The sequence below is a fragment of the Microcaecilia unicolor genome, unplaced genomic scaffold (genome assembly GCF_901765095.1).
Source record: "Microcaecilia unicolor unplaced genomic scaffold, aMicUni1.1, whole genome shotgun sequence".
NCBI lineage: Eukaryota > Metazoa > Chordata > Amphibia > Gymnophiona > Siphonopidae > Microcaecilia > Microcaecilia unicolor.
The window spans coordinates 52,124-73,163 of NW_021963176.1; the positions used below are offsets into that span (position 1 = coordinate 52,124).

Below are 21,040 nucleotides of genomic sequence, written 5' to 3' on the forward strand. Positions count from 1 at the left end.
CTGGCACAGATCGTATAAGTCTGCCCTCCACTATCCTCGCCTCCCAACCACCAACCTAACCTCTCTTCCCCCACCTGCTCCGCCACCCAATTTTGGCTAAGCTTCTGAGGATCCATTCCTACTGCATAGGATTCCTTTATGCATATCCCACACATGTTTGAATTCCGTTACCGTTTTCATCTCCACCACCTCCCGCGGGAGGGCATTCCAAGCATCCACCACCCTCTCCGTGAAAAAAATACTTCCTGACATCTTTTTTGAGTCTGCCCCCCTTCAATCTCATTTCATGTCCTCTCGTTCTACCGCCTTCCCATCTCCAGAAAAGATTTTTTTGCGGATTAATACCTTTCAAGTATTTGAACGTCTGTATCATATCACCCCTGTTTCTCCTTTCCTCCAGGGTATACATGTTCAGGTCAGCAAGTCTCTGCTCATACATCTTGGAACGCAAATCCCATACCATTCTCGTAGCTTTTCTTTGCACCGCTTCCATGTTTTAAACATCCTTCGCAAGGTACGGCCTCCAAACTGATGGATTACTACGCAAATGCAGTGAATGGAAGGCTAGGTGATGGATTACTACTGGAACAGTGGAAAGCTAGCTCATGGATTACTACAGGAACTTATATGTTCATGCCTCAGGGTGAGGATCAAAGAGAGGACAGCAAAACTGGGCTTGGAGGGAAGTCGTACTTGTACAGCTGGCACATTTCTCTCAGCAAAAGTAGGGTAGGATTGGGCAATAGGGTAGACCCAATGGGTAAATGTCCTTTCTGCCATCATGTACAATACTCCCACCACAGGCTTCTAAATTTATTGTTTATTCCGTATTGAATATACCACCTTTCAGGGCAAGAGTCCAAACTTGACTTACAGCTTTCAGTGATTTCATCCACAGATTCCCGTATAAATGAAAGTTGATTTCTTCACTTGAGTCCACTTGCACATTGCAGTCGATCGACACCACATCAGCGTTACTGTGATTCTGAAAACAGATGCTTGACATTAACAGCACATTGCAACGGTCATTTTCAAAGCCATTTCAATGGTTATGAACAAAAGAATAGCCTTACTGGTTCAGACCAAAGGTCCATCTAGCTCAGTATCCTGCTTCCAACAGTGGCCAATCCAGGTCAATTTGTTTTAAATTTACTACTTTGTAGCTTCATTGCATGCCCCATAGTCCTAGTATTTTTGGAAAGAGTAAACAAGTGATTCACGTCTACCCATTCCACTCCACTCATTATTTTATATACCTCTATCATATCTTCCCTCAGCCATCTTTTCTCCAAGCTGAAGAGCCCTACCCACTTTATTTATTATTACATTTGTATCCCGCGCTTTCCCACTCAAAGCAGGTTCAATGCGGCTTACATAGTAATAGGGAATACAGAATATTGTTAGAGAGAGTAAAAATTAAGTATAACAGAATAATAGAAGAGATAAGTAGGTAGAGATAGGCAATGAAGAAGGGAGTAATGTGGGAGATATAGTCTGGGTCAATGTCATTGTCTCCTGGTTATGTGTTGGGTAGATGGGTTCATATGATAGACGGAACATGTATACCCTGGAGGAAAGGAGAAACAGGGGTGATATGATACAGATGTTCAAATATTTGAAAGGTATTAATCCGCAAACGAACCTTTCCTGGAGATGGGAGGGCGGTAGAACGAGAGGACATGATATGAGAGTGAAGGGGGGCAGACTCAAGAAAAATGTCAGGAAGTATTTTTTCACGGAGAGAGTGGTAGATACTTGGAATGCCCTCCCGCAGGAGGTGGTGGAGATGAAAACGGTAACGGAATTCAAGCATGCGTGGGATATGCATAAAGGAATCCTGTGCAGAAGGAATGGATCCTCAGAAGCTTAGCCGAGATTGGGAGGCGGGGCTGGTGTTTGGGTGGTGGGGCTAGTTCTGGGCAAGACTTCTATGGTCTGTGCCCTGAAAATGGCAGATACAAATCAAGGTAAGGTATACACAAGAAGTAGCACATATGAGTTTATCTTGTTGGGCAGACTAGATGGACCGTGCAGGTCTTTTTCTGCCGTCATCTACTATGTTACTATGTTATATGTAATTTGGATAGGCTTGCTTGAATAAATGGGTTTTTAGTGCTTTTCGGAAGGGTAGATGGTCACAGATTGATCGGATAGGTCTGGGGAGGGCATTCCAGAGTTGGCTGCCTAGGAAGGAGAAGTTGGATCCAAAGTAGGTTTTGCACTTGAGTCCTTTACAATTGGGGTAGTGCAGGTTGAGGTAATTTCGTGAAGATTCAGACAGGTTTCTGGTTGGAAGGTCAATCCTAGGGATGTTGTCCCATCCTCACTGCTGATTTCTAGGATAAGTAGCATAAAATGTATTGTACTGTTTTGGGATCTTGCCAGGTACTTGTAACCTGGATTGGCCACTGTTGGAAACAGGATGCTGGTTTTGATGGATCTTCGGTCTGTCACCGTATGGCAAAAGTTATGTACTTAATGATAACATCCTGCAATACCACTCCCAGCCAGCAGGTGTCACTGTGTAGCCAGACAGAAGAAAAGCCCACCTTCCCCATGTGGGGATCTCTAATGAAGCTGGTATTTCACTAGCAAAGAAATTCAGGAGCATTGATGTAGGGGGTGGGAGGGTTTGAGGGCACCTGAAAGAGTGAGAAAAGGAGCTTTTGCAATGATTCAAAAAACTAATGAAGGAGTGCGATGTGTTCAAATAACAGTCACAGTCCCGTAGCGCTAGGGAGGTAAAATTGTTTGATGTAATAAATGACTGCTTCTTGGAGCAACAGGTCCAAAAAAAGGGGAGCTATTTTAGACCTAGAGGCAGATGCAGCAACCAAACGTAAAAAAATCTAAATCGTTAAAGTCCCTAACGATTTTAAAATAACGAAAAATGCACCAAAAAAAAAGTCACACATGCTGAGATCGGTAGTGAAACGTACAATGTATCAAAGAATCACAATACACATCGTTAATCGGCCCCCAAATCATGCGCAGAGCAGCCAAGCGTTATGTTAGCTGCTCTGCGCATGCCACAAACAGTCACAACACAGTCAAATCGCAAGCACATGGCTCCCAAATAAAAACAAAAATAAAAAAAAGGGTCGGGAGGGGGCAAGGGCGCTCATCAGGAGCGTCCTGTACAGACGGCCTTGCCCCCCCCCCCCCCGCTGCTCCCACTTTCCGCCGCTCCCCCCACCCCGAAAAAGCAAACTTCTAGAAGCCCCTGCCCCCCTCCCTTCCTCAGTACTCTGTCACCTGTGCTCCGCCTCCCGACATCCTCCGTCCGTGCCCCGCCCCCTTTTGGGGTCGTCGCCGCCATTCCCCTCCTCCATCGGGCCCCCCTTCCTCTTACCGGGCCCGTGCAGCGCCTCTCTCCTCTGTCCGAAGGCGCTGCACGGGCAGAAGAACGCTGAATCAGCTGATGCCTGCCTTCGCGATGGCGCGTCTTTCTCCTCCTGGGCCCGCCGTCAGACAGGGGCGGGCCCAGGAGGAGAAAGACGCGCCATCGCGAAGGCAGGCATCAGCTGATTCAGCGTTCTTCTTGCCCGTGCAGCGCCTTCGGACAGAGGAGAGAGGCGCTGCACGGGCCCGGTAAGAGGAAGGGGGGCCCGATGGAGGAGGGGAATGGCGGCGACGACCCCAAAAGGGGGCGGGGCACGGACGGAGGATGTCGGGAGGCGGAGCACAGGTGACAGAGTACTGAGGAAGGGAGGGGGGCAGGGGCTTCTAGAAGTTTGCTTTTTCGGGGTGGGGGGAGCGGCGGAAAGTGGGGAGCAGCGGGGGGGGGGGCAAGGCCGTCTGTACAGGACGCTCCTGATGAGCGCCCTTGCCCCCTCCCGATCCTTTTTTTATTTTTATTTTTTTATGTGTTTTCTGAGGTCCTTTGGACCAATCACAGCGCTTTTAGCTCTGCTAATGCGCTGGGATTGGCTCAAAGTTTGTTTATTTTTTCAATTAACACTTTTTCCTGGCACAGAGCTGTCCTAACGAGAGGTCCAGACCTCTCGTTAGTTTTCCTGCCTTTTTCCTGCGTAAAGGCAATCGGAAAAGGTTAGTGCATGTCGTTTCAATGGGGTTTTCACACTAATTGCTCATCTCCATTCCGTTTTCGTTAGCTGCTACTGTCGTCGGAAAATAGGCTTAAGTGCATGGAAAGGATAGGAAATTCTTCCCTGAGGGCTCATTTAACGATGAAAAACGTTTAGTGCATCTGCCTCCTAGTCTTTAGTGGCATGCAGGGCGTGATTTGAGAGGTAATGGTGTTGGATCCACTGGGAAACAGTGATTGTATCATGATCAAATTTGAGTTGATGTGAAGTCACTAAAGAAATCTACTGTAGCAGGATTCAATTTTCAAAAGGGTGACTATGGACAAAATTAGGAAAATGGTTAAAAAGAAGCTGAGTAGGCTGCAAAGGTTAGAATTTAAATCAGGCGTGGACGTTTACCATCTTGGAAACCCAGACCAGATATATTCCACGTATTATCAATGGTGGAAAGACGAGCACACAACAGCCAGTGTGGTTAAAAGGTAACATAAGTACATAAGTAATGCCATACTGGGAAAAGACCAAGGGTCCATCGAGCCCAGCATCCTGTCCACGACAGCGGCCAATCCAGGCCAAGGGCACCTGGCAAGCTTCCCAAACGTACAAACATTCTATACATGTTATTCCTGGAATTGTGGATTTTTCCAAGTCCGTTTAGTAGCGGTTTATGGACTTGTCCTTTAGGAAACCGTCCAACCCCTTTTTAAACTCTGCTAAGCTAACCACCTTCACCACTTTCTCCGGCAACGAATTCCAGAGTTTAATTACACGTTGGGTGAAGAAAACATTTCTCCGATTTGTTTTAAATTTACTACACTGTAGTTTCATCGCATGCCCCCTAGTCCTAGTATTTTTGGAAAGCGTGAACAGAAGCTTCACATCCACCTGTTCCACTCCACTCATTATTTTATATACCTCTATCATGTCTCCCCTCAGCCGTCTCTTCTCCAAGCTGAAAAGCCCTAGCCTCCTTAGTCTTTCTTCATAGGGAAGTCGTCCCATCCCCGCTATCATTTTAGTCGCCCTTCGCTGCACCTTTTCCAATTCTACTATATCTTTCTTGAGATGCGGCGACCAGAATTGAACACAATACTCAAGGTGCGGTCGCACCATGGAGCGATACAACGGCATTATAACATCCTCACACCTGTTTTCCATACCTTTCCTAATAATACCCAACATTCTATTCGCTTTCTTAGCCGCAGCAGCACACTGAGCAGAAGGTTTCAGTGTGTTATCGACGACGACACCCAGATCCCTTTCTTGGTCCGTAACTCCTAACGTGGAACCTTGCATGACGTAGCTATAATTCGGGTTCTTTTTTCCCACATGCATCACCTTGCACTTGCTCACATTAAACATCATCTGCCATTTAGCCGCCCAGTCTCCCAGTCTTGTAAGGTCCTCTTGTAATTTTTCACAATCCTGTCGTGATTTAACGACTTTGAATAACTTTGTGTCATCAGCAAATTTAATTACCTCGCTAGTTACTCCCATCTCTAAATCATTTATAAATATATTAAAAAGCAGCGGTCCTAGCACGGACCCTTGAGGAACCCCACTAACTACCCTTCTCCATTGTGAATACTGCCCATTTAACCCCACTCTCTGTTTCCTATCCTTCAACCAGTTTTTAATCCACAATAGGACATTTCCTCCTATCCCATGACCCTCCAATTTCCATGAAAGAGGTTATTAGAACCAAAAGAGCATCCTTCAAAGAATGCAAAAGGATCTGAATGAAGAAAATAAGAAGCAACATAAGCACTGTTAAACTAGATGCAATATCTTGATAAAGAAGGCTAAAAGAGAACATGAAAATAAAAACTTGCTGCGGAGAGAAAAACTCACCTTTTTCAGGTATATCAGAAGCAGAAAGCATGTGTGTGTGTTGGAATCTGTGGGACCATTTGATCATGAAGGGGCAAAAGGGCACTCAGGGAGGACAAGGCCATAGCAGAGAGACTGAATGAATTCTTTACTTTGGTCTTTATGGAACAAGATGTAAGAGATCTACCTGTACTGGAAATGGTTTTCAAGGGTGATGATGTGGAGGAACTGAAAGAAATCTCGGTGAACCTGGAAGACGTAATGAGCCAATTGACAAGTTAAAGAGTGATAAGTTACCTGGACCGGATGGTATATACCCCAGGGTACTGAAAGAAATCAAACAAGAAATTGCTGATCTGTTGTTAGTGGTCTGTAACCTGTCGTTAAAATCATCCATAGCACCTGAAGATTGGAGGGTGACCAATGTAATGCTGATTTTTAAAAAGGGTTCCAGGGATGATCCAGGAAATTACAGACCAGTAAGCCTGGGGAAAATAGTGGAAACTATTATAAAGAATAAAATTATGGAACACTTAGACAAACATGGTTTAATGGGACAGAGCCAACATGGGTTCAGCCAAGGGAACTCTTGCCTCAAAAATTTGCTTCATTTCTTTGAAGGCGTAAATTAAAATATGGATAAAGGTGACCCAGTTGATGTAGTGTATCTGGATTTTCAGAAAGCTTTTGGTAAAGTTCCTCATGAGAGACTCCTGTGAAAATTAAAAAGTCATGGGATAGGAGTCAATGTCCTTCTGTGGATTAGGAATTGGTTATTGGACAGAAAACAGAGGGTAGGGTTAAATGGCCATTTTTCTCAATTGAGGAGGGTGAATAGTGGAGTGCCGCAGGGATCTGTACTAGGACCGGTGCTATTTAACATATTTATAAATGATTTGGAAAACGGAATGATGAGTGAAGTAATTACATTTGCAGATGAGTTGTCAAAACACATGCGGATTGTGAAAAATCGCAGGAAGACCTTGGGAAACTGGAAGACTGGGCGTCCAAATGGCAGATGAACTTTAATGTAGACAAATGCAAAGTGATGCACATTGGGAAGAATAATCCAAATCATAGTTACCTGATGCTAGGGGTCTACCTTAGGAGTCAGTACTCAAGAAAATGCTAGGAATTATTAGGAGAGGGATGCAAAATAAGACCAAGAATATTATAATGAATTTGTATCGCTTCATGGTGTGACCTCACCTTGAGTATTGCTTTCAATTCTTGTAGCCATATCTCAAAAAAGATATAGCAGAATTAGGAAAGGTTCAAAGAAGAGCGACCAAAATGATAAAGGAGATGGAACTGCTCCCATATGAGGAAAGGCTAAAGAGGTTAGGGTTCTTCAGCTTGAAAAAGAGGCAGATGAGGGGGGATTTGATTGAGGTCTACAAAATCCTGAGTGGTGTAGAACAGATAAAAGTGAATTGATTTTTCACTCTTTCGAAAAGTACAAAGACCAGGGGACACTCAATGAAATTACATGGAAATATTTTTTAAATGAATAGGAGGAAACATTTTTTCACTCAACAAATAGTTAAGCTCTGGAACTCTTTGCCAGAGGATGTGGTAACAGCAGTTAGCGTATCTGGGTTTAAAAAAGGTTTGGACAAATTCCTGGACGAAAGGTCCATGGTCTGTTATTGAGATGGACATGGGGGAAGCCACTGCTTGCCCTGGGAACTGTACTAATTGGGTTTCTGCCAGGTACTTGTGACCTGGATTGGCCACTGTTGGAAACAGGATTCTGGTCTAGATGGACCACTGGTCTAACCCAGTATGGCTATTCTTCTGTTCTTATGATAATAAATCACCACCCAGTGACCCAGGAGTCTGACAGTAGCCATGCTGTCCCAGCTGTGTCCAAGGACCCTATGACTCCAGCTGTACTGATTACACCCAGGGACACAGAACTCCAGACACACTGTCCCTAGCTGTGTCCAAGGATCTGGGACTCAGCCGCTATCTATCTTCCTGGTGACCCAAGATCATTGGCAGCGAGTTCCCACCCGGTCAATACAGTCTGGCACAGATTAAAGTTTTTTTTATTTTTCTAGAAATATGTTCCCTGTTCTGGAGAGACTCAGAGCTGCAGAAGTGACCTTACCAGCTGTTGGTGATGGGTTAGGTCTTCCTCTGATGGAGAATGCCTGTAGTCTGTGTTATTACCCCAAATATTACAGGTGACATTTTCCTATGAAGAGATGAGAGAAAAAATTGTAAGTGATCTTTGGAAACAGGAAAGATCACTGCTGACTGCTCGCTTTTGGAGCTGTGCACATGAAACCTAACCACTGTACCAGGGACAGTTTTAGTGGTCTCAGGGTGTTTCACCTACAAATAAGAAAAGCACCCAGAGGACACCTTAACTTAGAAGATGCTTTTCCAGAGAGCTCTAGAAGAGCCGACAGCTTTCAAAAACTGATTTACCTTCCCATTCCCGGTTTCACTCAAAGTCTAAGCATTGTTCATGGAAGGGTACATTTAACCAGACTAGGGCAGGAGGAGGAGGGATGGAGGTGGGCTGCCCTGGGGGTGGGGGTGGGGGGTGTTCAGGTCTAGGGAGGAAATGGCACTTTCAAATCTTCACAGTCCGTTTCCAGCAGAAATGGCCAGTGTGAGTGTCTGATTGGACTTTTACCTTAGCAGAACTGGGGAAAGCTCACATGTGGACTTTATCTTTGTGCAGACAGTCTAAAACCAACCCTCAAAGGCAGCTGGGGGGGGGGGGGGGGGGATGCCAGATTCTCCTTTTACTCCTGTCTCTGAGGGTGAGAGTTAGCAATGCCTTCCTGGGGGACGCTAGATGAGACATCTCTGAGTCACCCCTGGGACCCCACCTGGCAGAATCCCTCCAGTGACTCAGGGCCTGTCTCTCTTTTTCACGTGTGAAAGCTTTATACTGAGGTCCCCATGGGCAGTGTGAGCTGGGAAAGAACAGAAGAGACCCAGCCTGATTACCCCAAGAATTATGTCTCCCATGGGACAGTGTCTAGCTTTTCTTCTCATATTATTTCCTGCTGTGTGTTTTAGTCTGTGATAAATCCCAGTCTAGTCTGCTATTGAAAATAAGCTAAAGTGGAGGAGTAGCCTAGTGGTTAGTGCAGCGCGGCCTGAGAACCTGGGGAACCGGGTTCACATTCCCACTGCAGCCCCTTGTGACTCTGGGCAAGTCACTTAACCCTCCATTGCCCCAGGTACAAATTAAGTACCTCTATATACTATGTAAACCACTTTGAATGTAGGTTGCAAAAACCACAGAAAGACGGTATGTCAATTCCCAGTTCCCTTTCCCTATTTGGGATTCTACATGGAATGTTGCTACTATTCGAGATTCTACATGGAATGTTGCTACTATTGGAGATTCTGTTGCTGACGTCATGTAATGTTGAAACTATTTGTAGATTCTACATAGTAATGCTTGAATGTTTTCACTTATATACACTGTCAGCTAGCACATTTGCTTATTTCCGATCTGAGGAAGAAGGGCAACCTTCGAAAGCTAATCAAGAAATGTATTAAGTTATGTCCAATAAAAAAGGTATCATCTTATTTTCTTTTCCATGTTTTATTTTGTTTGATTTCTATTGATAACCTTAAGAGTGGACTAACACGGCTACCACACTCCTCTACTTTAGATTCTACATGGAATGTTGCTACTATTGGAGATTCTAGACGGAATGTTGCTGCTACTATTGAGATTCTGTTGCTACTATTTGAGATTCTACATGGAATGTTGCTACTATTGAGATTCTACATGGAATGTTGCTACTATTTGAGATTCTGTTGCTACTATTTGAGATTCTACATGGAATGTTGCTACTATTGGAGATTCTAGATGGAATGTTGCTGCTACTATTGAGATTCTGTTGCTACTATTTGAAGATTCTACATGGAATGTTGCTATTCCACTAGCAACATTCCATGTAGAAGCCTGCCCTTGCAGATCAGCAACGCGGCCGCGCAGGCTTCTGTTTCTGTGAGTCTGACGTGCAGGATGTATGTGCAGGATGTCAGACTCACAGAAACAGAAGCCTGCGCGGCCTCGTTGCTGATCTGCAAGGGCAGGCTTCTACATGGAATGTTCCTAGTGGAGGAATAGCCTAGTGGTTAGTGCAGCAGACTTTGATCCTGGGGAACTGGGTTCAATTCCCACTGCAGCTCCTTGTGACTCTGGGCAAATCACCTAACCCCCTCCCATTGCCCCAGGTGCAAAAAGTATACACTATGTAAACAGCTTTGAATGTATTTGCAGAAACCACAGAAAGGCAGTATATCAAATCCCTTTCCCTTTTCCAGTCACTTTCAGTACTGCAATACAGAGAGCCTGGTGGACTTATTGTGTCTCTGGAGAGCGACTGATGACTGAACCAGGGCTGGAGTGCTAAAAATGAAGCCCACATTCAGATGAGAGACATGCAGGAAGCCACTCCTGGCCAGGAAAGTTCAGCATCTTTATAGAGGTGATGAGGAGGAGAGCTGTGCAGCCACTACCTGATCGACAAGGAAATCTTTCAACCACAGGACACGATTCCCACCTCTGGTGGCCACAGGAATGAGGATTTTAATAGTGAGGTCACTGATGGGAAAGAAGCCCAGATTCTGTATCTGCAGGGGAGAAAATGAAGCGTTTGATGGGTTAGATTGGAATCCCCAGCTCTGAATTCTTGGTTTGAGAGAACAGCAGTTGGCATTACCTGAAAGGTGCAGTTGAACGGGGGGCCGATGCTGTCGTATCTGTCCAGAGAGCTGCCAGGTTTTATCTCATACCGGTCCAAGCTTGAGACCCTGCAGCAGGAGGGGGAAAGGAGAAAGAGTCAAAGCAGGTAGTTAGTTTGTACCTGTTGCAATGGAGGGTTAAGTGATGCTCAGACTCACAAGGAGCTGCAGCGGGAATGAAATCGTTCCCCTAGCTCTCAGGCCACCACACTAACCATTAGGCTACTCCTGTACGCCAAAGAAAGTATTTGGCTCAGCTTGTGACAGCATCCGTGACCCTGCCAACAGACTGGGAGTGCCCTAGTGGTTAGGGTGGTGGACTTTGGTCCTGGGGAACTGAGGAACTGAGTTCAATTCCCACTTCAGGCACAGGCAGCTCCTTGTGACTCTGGGCAAGTCACTTAACCCTCCATTGCCCCATGTAAGCCGCATTGAGCCTGCCATGAGTGGGAAAACGCAGGGTACAAATGTAACTAAAATAAAATAGATACTATTGGAGATTCTACATGGAATGTTGCAACTATTGGAGATTCTACATGGAATGTTGCTACTATTGGAGATTCTACATGGAATGTTGCTATTCCACTAGCAACATTCCATGTACAAGGCTGCGCAGGCTTCTGTTTCTGTGAGTCTGACGTCCTGCACGTATGTGCAGGACGTCAGACTCACAGAAGCCTGCGCGGCCACATTGGTGATCTGCAAGAGCTGACTTCTACATGGAATGTTGCTAGTGGAATAGCAACATTCCATGTAGAATCTCAAATAGTAGCAACAGTAGAGGAATGGCTTAGTGGTTAGGGTGGTGGACTTTGGTCCTGGGGAACTGAGGAAATGAGTTCGATTCCCACTTCAGGCACAGGCAGCTCCTTGTGACTCTGCAAGTCACTTAACCCTCCATTGCTCCATGTAAGCCGCATTGAGCCTGCCTTGAGTGGGAAAGCGCGGGGTACAAATGTAACAAAAATAAAATAGATACTATTGGAGATTCTACATGGAATGTTGCTACTATTGGAGATTCTACATGGAATGTTGCTATTCCACTAGCAACATTCCATGTAGAAGGCCGCGCAGCCTTCTGTTTCTGTGAGTCTGACGTCCTGCACATACATGCAGGACGTCAGACTCACAGAAGCAGAAGCCTGCGCGGCCACATTGGTGATCTACAAGGGCCGACTTCTACATGGAATGTTGCTAGTGGAATAGCAACATTCCATGTAGAATCTCAAATAGTAGCAACAGTGGAGGAGTGGCCTAGTGGTTAGGGTGGTGGACTTTGGTCCTGGGGAACTGAGGAACTGAGTTCAATTCCCATTTCAGGCACAGGCAGCTCCTTGTGACTCTGGGCAAGTCACTTAACCCTCCATTGCCCCGGGTACAAATAAGTACCTAAGCTGCATTGAGCCTGCCATGAGTGGGAAAGCACGAGGTACAAATGTAACAAAAAAAAAAACCCTCATCAATTCACCATTTCACTCACTTGTGTCAGTGAAGCCTGTGTGATATCGGACTTTGCGGTCCCCCCCTCCCCCCTCCTCAAAGTACAGAATAGAGAGAAAAGCAGTACAGAATGGAGAAAGGAACATCTTCTACATCCATGATACAGAATGGGTAGATATACACTGAACCTCAACATACAAATAAGCATGAGTGGGTGGGGGTGGGGGGGTACAAACACAGACCTCTGACTACATATACAGACTTCCTGAGTATGTACAGGAGAGGGCATATACACCCCCCCCCCCCCCCACACACACACACAGTCCTATGGTATATGGTACAGAGCAGACGTGTACACCCCCTCCTGCCGTACAGAAGAAGGATGTACGTAGCCCCCCCCCCCCATACAGGATGACTGCTTCTGAGATTTTTCCTTTTTCAGGTTTGGTAAATGACACATCTTCCCTTCGACTAAAGGTGTCTGGCACTACCAGCAGTCCAAGAAACAGGGGTTGTTAGGGCATTAAGGTTTTTATAAATATGGTGCCAATATGAGGCAGCAGGGCACAAGGTGGAGTGGAGGAGTGGCCTAGTGGTTAGAGCACTGGTCTTGCAATCCAGAGGTGGTTGGGTTCAAATCCCACTGCTGCTCCTTGTGATCTTGGGTAAGTCACTTAACCCTCCATTGCCTCAGGTACAAACTTAGATTGTGAGCCCTCCTGGGACAGAGAAATATCCAGTGTACCTGAATGTAACTCACCTTGAGTTACTACTGAAAAGGTGTGAGCAAAATCTAAATAAATAAATATATATATATATAAATAAAGGAGAGTTGCCCACTGCCCCCTTTAAAGGCTCAAGACCAGGCAGTGCCAGCTCAGATTTCAAACAGATGGTGAGAGCTTTATCCGGAAGGAGTGGAGTGACAGTGTAGACCATCTCTGTAAAAAGAGACAGCAGCAAATGAAGTCCCTCTGAAGCACAGAAACGACAGACATTACTCCTTCCTGGACACAGTGAAGGAGTTTGCTCAATACTGGGGGTGATAGATGGGAGGGGGGAAACTTTGGTTGGAAGTGCTTCAGAGAACTTTTTTTTTGTTACATTTGTACCCTGCGCTTTGCCACTCATGGCAGGCTCAATGCGGCTTACATGGGGCAATGGAGGGTTAAGTGACTTGCCCAGAGTCACAAGGAGCTGCCTGTGCCGGGAATCCAACTCAGTTCCTCAGTTCCCCAGGACCAAAGTCCACCACCCTAACCACTAGGCCACTCCTCCACTCCTTCCTCTGCTCAGTCTCTGAATATACAGAAAGACATGCTCAGGCCACTTATCCTGTGTAGTACAGTCAGCCTGTAAAGGGGGCTGGGGGGGTCTCAGTATTTCATGTGGTGACAGGCTTGCCGGAACCCTGGACAGTACCTGTGGAAGAGCAGATCTGACTCAAACTTCAGCAGGAAATCCAACCGCATGGAGTTGTCGTGTCTGGTAGCCTCCAGCTCTTCACTGTCACTAGAAGGCAATACATACAATATAAAAGCTCTGTCCTGCCCTCCTCCTTCTGACCTCCTCAGCATTGGCAGAGGCACCACTCGCAACCCCCCTGGGACTGAATCCTTGGCCATCACTCAGAGACACTGACTGGCCAAACTTGGGGACCATGGTGGCACGCTCTCAAGGGTGTGCGGTGGTGAGATCTGTTACTATGAAAATCAGCCCAAGGAGTCTGGATTCCTAGACCAGGTCCAACTGAGCTGCACATCACAAGAAGTAAATACAAAAAAAAAAGGAAAACTAGGAATAAGACCAGAGAAATGCTGCCATGGAGCCAGACAAGGTCGGACCAATGCTGGAGTTTCGCAGAAGGAGCATCTGGTCTGAGGGTCAGTCGGGTCATTGTGTCAGAGGATGGAGAGGGGACTGACCTATTAGCAGTCAGGAGGATTTTCAATCTCGGCAGGAAATGAGATTTGCTGAATTCAAAATCCAGTCGAAAAGACACCTGCGGAGATTAAGCAACAACCAGGTGTTAACAGTGATCCCGTTTTTCTCCCCTTCCCCATCAGGGCTCTGCATACCCTGACACCAGCAGCCGTAGCCCACCCTTTCCACTTCCCTCTCCTCCCCTCACCCCAGAGCCCTATATAAAACAAATAAACCCCTGGACAAATACAACCCCCATTACAACTGCAATTACAATCATTTGATAGCACCAGTCGACCTTATCCTATTACATGGGGTGAGGTCTTAGCAGGGGCGTAGCCAGACACCCAATTTTGGGTGGGCAGAACTCTGCCCTGTCCCACAACTGATTTGGTCTCTCCCTCTCTCATTTGCATGCCATATGGTCTCTCAAACATCCCCCCCCCTACATACCTTTGAAATAGCAGATTTTCACCAGCAGCGAGCAGCAACTAATACACACTCTCATGTTGGCCCCACAGCCTTCCCTCTGATGCAACTTCCTGTTTCCACACAGGCATGAATACATCAGAGGGAAGGCAGTGGGGCTGGTGCGAGCAGTATGTGTCAGTCGCTGCTCAATGCAGGTGAAGATCTGCTATTTACAAGGTATGCAGGAGGGACACTTATGTACTTATTGGGAGTTTTTGGCTGGTGGGACTTGGGGATCCCTGCCAGCCACATCATAGGTGTGCTGCTACTGGGTGGGCCTGAGCTCAAAGTGGGTCCACCCTTGGCTACGCCACTGGGTCTTAGGTCCAATGTTAACGCAAAACCACACAGAAAACCTGCACTTCCAGTTCTGCAAACAGAAACTGCGCATACACAGAAAGACCCCAATTAGGACACTTCTTCCCTATTACTCCCAGTACCAAAGAGTGAACCATGTCCTTGATCAGCCAGTGGAAGAGACCCACTCACGCTATCATATGAGCCGAGCACGACCAGCCTCACACGAGAACCTTCGAAGACTTGGGCAAAGAGTGTCCCCTGGTTCCCCACAGCAGACACCCCTATTGCCTTAGACCCGGGCGACCAGCTCACCGTCCAGCCAGAAGGAGAGAATGTTGTTGGTGAGTCCTAGTGAGACTGGACAGTGACCTCAGGAAGGCACTTGGAACTAATTTGATTTTATGGCTCATAAGTTTGATATACTGTCTTTCTGTGGTACAACCAGAAAGGTTTCATCATATATGCAGGCAGGGGTGTGCTGGTAAATTTTTAACAACAGGCTCTTTCTCCGGACGTAGCCAGCTCTGCAGTTGGAAGGGCCAGGGTTGGCCGGGGGTGGGTGGGGGGGGGGGAGGAACACTTGCCTCTCTCTCCTCCCTCCCTTCATGCGGGCACGCTAGGCATACTTTTGCTGGCAGCCAATAAATGGACTGCCACCACTCCCAACGTCTTGCTCTGAGCAGCATGCTGGAACTTCTCTCACATGCTCGAGAAGTCCCAGCCTGCTGCCCAGAGTTAGGGACCAGCAGTAGTCTATTTACTTGGCTGGCAGGGCTCAGCATCCCCACCAGCAAAGTAAAAGAGAATTCAGCAGGGGGCCCAAGCCCACATTTTAGGAGCCAGTTGTTAAAGTAGCCATGGAGGGCCCTACTTTAACAACCGGCTCCCAAAATTCTTAAAAACTTAACAACCGGCTCTTGCGAGCCTGTGAGAGCCTGCTCCAGCACACCACTGTATGCAGGTATCTCTCTGTCCCTAGTGGGCTGACAATCTATGGTTTCCACCTGGGACAATAGAGGGTTAAGTGACTTGCCCAGGATGACAAAGAGCCCCAGTGGGAATCAACCCAGTTCCCAGGTTTTGAGCCCACTACTCCACTCTGGGAACAGCGTAGGGGACGTGAGTCACAGTAACAGAAATGTTCTCACTGTCACTACTCCTTGTGTGTATTTCTACTACACTTTCACTTTGCCATATGTGTATGAGAAAGCGGAGAAAAATCCTGGTTGGGGGGGGGGGGAGTTATACTGTCCCAGGCAGGCCCTCCCGTGGGTCACATGGAAACCAAATACAGAACTTATTTAGATTGTAAGCTCTTTGAGCAGGGACTGTCTTTATGTGTACGGTGTACAGCGCTGCGTATGCCTTGTAGCGCTATAGAAGTGATAAGCAGTAGTAGAACACACCGTTGGGTGTTGTAAGGGTGCCCCTCTGATTTGATAGAAAAGGTGCAGTTTGCAGAAAGGAGGAAGTGCTTAATACTCCTTGCAGCAGCGTTAAGATGTGATTGGCAGCACAGCACTGACCTCAGACTGTCTGGGACTACGCACAGCTGATTGTAATATTAAAATGCAGCTCCCGTGCCAAAGCTTTGAAGCCCAGCTCGCAGGCCTTTGTTTTGGCTGGGTCCTGGTTACCTGATGCCATGCACATGAATTCTCAGCCCCTCAGGTCATCGGAGGAGGCTTTCTGGATACCAGGGATTCCTGGAGACTAGGTCTGAGCTACAATCTGGGGAAGTGAAGCCTGACTCATTAACTGAAAGCCTGGAGGGGGGGGGGGGGGGGGAGGGGATGGGGAAAGGAGTGCAGCAGAAAAGGCTACCGTCAGACAGAAGTAGCTTTAAAATCCTCTTCTTAAAAACAACTTCCAAGTGGAGTGAGGACAGGGAAAGAGCTGGACATTAAGAGCTGACCACTGAATGACGTGAGGACAGGGAAAGAGCTGGATATGAAGAGCTGACCACTGAATGATGTGAGGACAGGGAAAGTGGTGGACATTACGAGCTGTGACCTGTGAATGGAGTGAGGACAGGGAAGAGATGGACATTAAGATCTGTGACCACTGAATGCAGTGACTCAGGGAAAGAGGTGCACATTAAGAGTTGTGACCACTGAATGACATGAGGACAGGAAGAATTAGTGCATAAGCAGTCAAGTGCCATTATTCACTTCTTAAGTGGTTCTGTTAGCCGGCCAAATGGACCTGTATCAATAGCAGTTCTCTATTTGGTTAGATTACTTAAACGGTGAAGTGCTGGCCGTCCGCATATACCCAGATATCAGTGCTGGTACCTGGATATAGTCCAACACTTAATATCAAGTTCACATTCTTTAGTTTTTGAATAAAAATTGGAAACTGGAAGACTGGGCATCCAAATAGCAGAGGAAATTTAATGTAGGCAAATGCAAAGTGATGCATATTGGGAAGAGTAATCAGAATCATAGTTACCTGATGCTGGACCACCTTAGGAGTCAGCACTCAAGTAAAAAATCTAGGTGTCATTGTAGACAATACACCAAAATCTTCTGCCCAGTGTGTGGCGATGGCCAAAAAAGCAAACAGGATGCTAGGAATTATTAGGAAAGGGATGCAAAATGAGGCCAAGAATATTATAATGCCTCTGTATCGCTCCATGGTGTGACCTCATCTTGAGTATTGTATTCGATTCTGGTCGCCGTATCTCAAAAAAGATATAGCGGAATTAGAAAAGGTTCAAAGAAGAGTGACCATAATGATAAAGGGGATTGAACTCCTCCCATATGAGGAAAGGCTAAAGAGGTTAGGGCTCTTCAGTTTGGAAAAGAGACGGCTGAGGGGAGATATGATTGAGGTCTACAAAATCTTGAGGTAATAGTGAATCAATTTTTTTACTCTTTCAAAAAGTACAAAGACTATTGGGACACTCAAGGAAGTAACATGGAAATACTTTTAAAACAAATAGGAGGAAGTATTTTTTCACTCAACGAATAGTTAAACTCTGGAAATCTTTGCCGGAGGATGTAGTAACAGCGGTTAGCGTATCTGGGTTTAAAATCGAGTTGGACAAGTTCCTGGAGGATAAGTCCATAGTTTGCTATTGAGATATAGACATGGGGAAAGAATTGAATCTTGCAACTATATGGGTTTCTGCCAGGTACTTGTGACTTGGATTGGTCACTGTTGGAAGCAGAATTCTGGGCTAGATGGACCACTGGTCTGACGCAGTAAGGATATTCCTATGTTCTTGTTACTCATGAAATGTGTCAGCTATATATCCATGACACATTACATGTTCTTAAAATAGAAGGTTGCAATTCCCATGTTCAATAGCACTTGGACAAGTAAAGCCTGGGTAATGACTGTTAATGAGCCTGCCTCCAGAAACTTCTCTAAACCTTTCGGCTGAAATATTAACCAGTCAGTCAGTTTCATGGAGTGTCCTCTAGTCCTCATGTGGTTGGATGATTTTATATTAGGGAAATGTGCTTTCTGTAGTATGTTAACTAAGTATACACATTTCCTTGATTCTCGAGACAGATAACTGATAACTCATGTTACCTTGCTTCTAGAATGGGACCTAACAATTCAACCTGCATTTATAACTTGTCTTGAATCAGATTTGGAAAGCAAGTAATTCAATCGAAACGTTCAAATGCAAGCTCCATTGGACAGATCACATTACTTGGCTCAAAGAAGGGAAGAAAACTACTACTACTACTTAACATTTCTAGAGCGCTACTAGGGTTACGCAGCGCTGTACAAATTAACAAAGAAGGACGGTCCCTGCTCGAAGGAGCTTACAATCTAAAGGACGAAATGTCAAGTTGGGGTAGTCTACATTTCCTGAGTAGAGGTGTAGTGGTTAGGTGCCGAAGGCGACATTGAAGATAGATCACATTAACTCGGCTTGAGAGGGAGGACTATCAACTGTACCTGAATTTGCACCTTGCTCTTATGTTGGATTTGGAAGACAAGTAATTAAATCTAAAAACTCAAATCCAAAACCCAGATGAATAGCTCATGATTCCTTGGGTATAATGGACAGACCATGTTACTTTGGTTCTAGATGGAGAACCACTAATTCTACCTGAATTTGTAACTTGCCTTGAGTTCACATTTGGAAAGGTGAGTAATTGAATGTAAAAACCCAAATGGAGAATATAACCTTGGCTTTAGAGCAGAAGAATGGATAGATAATATTTATTTATTTATTTATTTGTGACATTTATATCCCACATTATCCCAAACAAGTTTGAGTTCAATGTGGCTTACAATATATGTATAGGATACATAACAAAGAATAATGCATAAGAAAGTAATTTGTTGTAAGAATCCAATTTTACAATACAGTATCATAAACATACTGGGATAGCTATGGATGTTTAACATTTAGAACATCTATTACGAATGAGAAATTGTACATGAAGCAAAGAGAAAGTTAATGGTAAGTAGAGTAATAACCAATTCAGGTAATAACTAATTGAGATATGGTAGTTGTTTTTGAGGGTTTGTTTGAATAGGAACGATTTGAGGATTTTGCGGAATCTAATATATTCCTGTATATTTCTTATTTCGAGTGATGAGTTCCACCATTTGGTTCCTAGGTAAGTGAAGTCTGCAGAGTGGACAGTTTTGTAGATCACATTTTTGCAATTTGGGAGGTGACTTCAGATCTATAGAATGGATAACTCATGTTACTGTGACTTTAGAGCGGAAGAATGGATAGCACATATTACCTTGACTCTAGAATTGTAGAATGTATAGTTTATGTTATCTTGTTGGGCAGACTGGATGGACCATGCAGGTCTTTTTCTGCCGTCATCTACTATGTTACTATGTTGGAGTAGAAGAATGCACAGCTCAGATTACACTGCTTCTAGAATTGTAAAATGGATAGCTCATGTTACCTTGACTTTAGAGCAGAAGAATGGATAGAACACATTACATTGACTCTAGAATTGTAGAATGTATTGCTCATATTATCTTGGATTGGAAGAATGCATAGCTTACGTTGCATTGATTCTAGAATTTTAGTATGGCTAGCTCATTTTACCTTGGCTTTAGAACGGAAAAATGGATATCTCACATCACACTAACTCTAGAGTTGCAGAATGGATAGCTCATGCTATCTTGACTTTAGAGCAGAAGAATGGAAAGTGCACATTACATTGACTCTAGAATTGTAGACTGTATAGCTCATGTTACCTTGACTTTAGAGTGGAAGAATGAATAGTGCACGTTACATTGATTCTAGAATTGTAGAATGGATAACTCATGCTACCTTGACTTTAGAGCGGAAGAATAGATAGCACACATTACATTGACTCTACAAATGAACAATGGATATCTCATGTTACTTTGGCTCTAGAGTGGAAGAATGCAGAGCTCACGTTACATTGACTCTGGATCTATAGAATGGATAGCTCGCGTTACCTTGATTTTCGAGCAGAAGAATGGATAGCCCACGATACATTGACTGTAGAACTGTAGAATGAATAGCTCATGTTATCTTGGAGTGGAAGAATGCTCAAACCCTCAACGTCTCTTTGCCACATTGAACTCTCTCCTCAATATACCTTCACCTCCAACTCCCCCTTCACTTTCTTCCCAGACTCTGGCTGAGTACTTTCATGATAAGGTTCACAAGATTAAACTTGAATTTTCAACCAAGTCACCTCCACCTCCCCTTCCCTTAGTTCATTCTCTCAACCCTCCAACCTCTGCCTCCTTTTCTTCCTTTTCTGGAATCACTGAAGAGGAAACTGCACATCTTCTTTCCTCCTCAAAACTAACTACCTGTTCCTCTGATTCTATTCCCACCCATTTACTTAACACTATCTCTCCTACTGTCATCCCTTTTATCTGTCACATTCTCAATCTTTCACTTTCCACTGTGACTGTTCCTGATGCCTTCAAACATGCCATAGACACATCACTCCTTAAAAAACCTTCATTTGACCCCCACCTGTCCTTCCAACTATCGCCCCATCTCCCTCCTCCATTTCCTATCCAAGATACTTGAATGTGCTGTTCACCGCCGTTGTCTTGACTTTCTTTTATCTCAAGCTATTCTTGATCCACTTCAATCTGGCTTTTGCCCCCTTCATTCAACTGAAACAGCGCTTGCTAAAGTCTCCAATGATCTGTTCCTGGCCAGATCCAAAGGTCTCTATTCCAGGGCCGTGCCGATGCGGTAAGCGAGGTAAGCGCCGCAGGGGGGCGCCCACCTCTGGAGGGCGCCGCCGCGGTGCTTACCCTCGCCCCGGCGCCCCAGCCTAATCGTGGACTTCGGACGTCCCTGCTGCCCTCACAAGCGTAGC

At 45.4% G+C, this 21,040-nt stretch overlaps 1 protein-coding gene across 1 annotated transcript in view; it reads right to left on the reverse strand.

Moving 5' to 3' along the window:
* Positions 1 to 21,040, reverse strand: part of LOC115459045 (integrin alpha-11-like) — a gene marked incomplete at its 5' end in the record, with an annotated part of 127,725 nt that overhangs the window by 25,616 nt on the left and 81,069 nt on the right. Inside the window, 6 exons of the mRNA XM_030188910.1 lie at positions 875 to 985; positions 7,993 to 8,079; positions 10,380 to 10,493; positions 10,583 to 10,673; positions 13,467 to 13,556; positions 13,970 to 14,046. Of these exons, the coding sequence (XP_030044770.1) occupies positions 875 to 985; positions 7,993 to 8,079; positions 10,380 to 10,493; positions 10,583 to 10,673; positions 13,467 to 13,556; positions 13,970 to 14,046 (570 nt within the window). The remainder of the gene's footprint in view (positions 1 to 874; positions 986 to 7,992; positions 8,080 to 10,379; positions 10,494 to 10,582; positions 10,674 to 13,466; positions 13,557 to 13,969; positions 14,047 to 21,040) is intronic.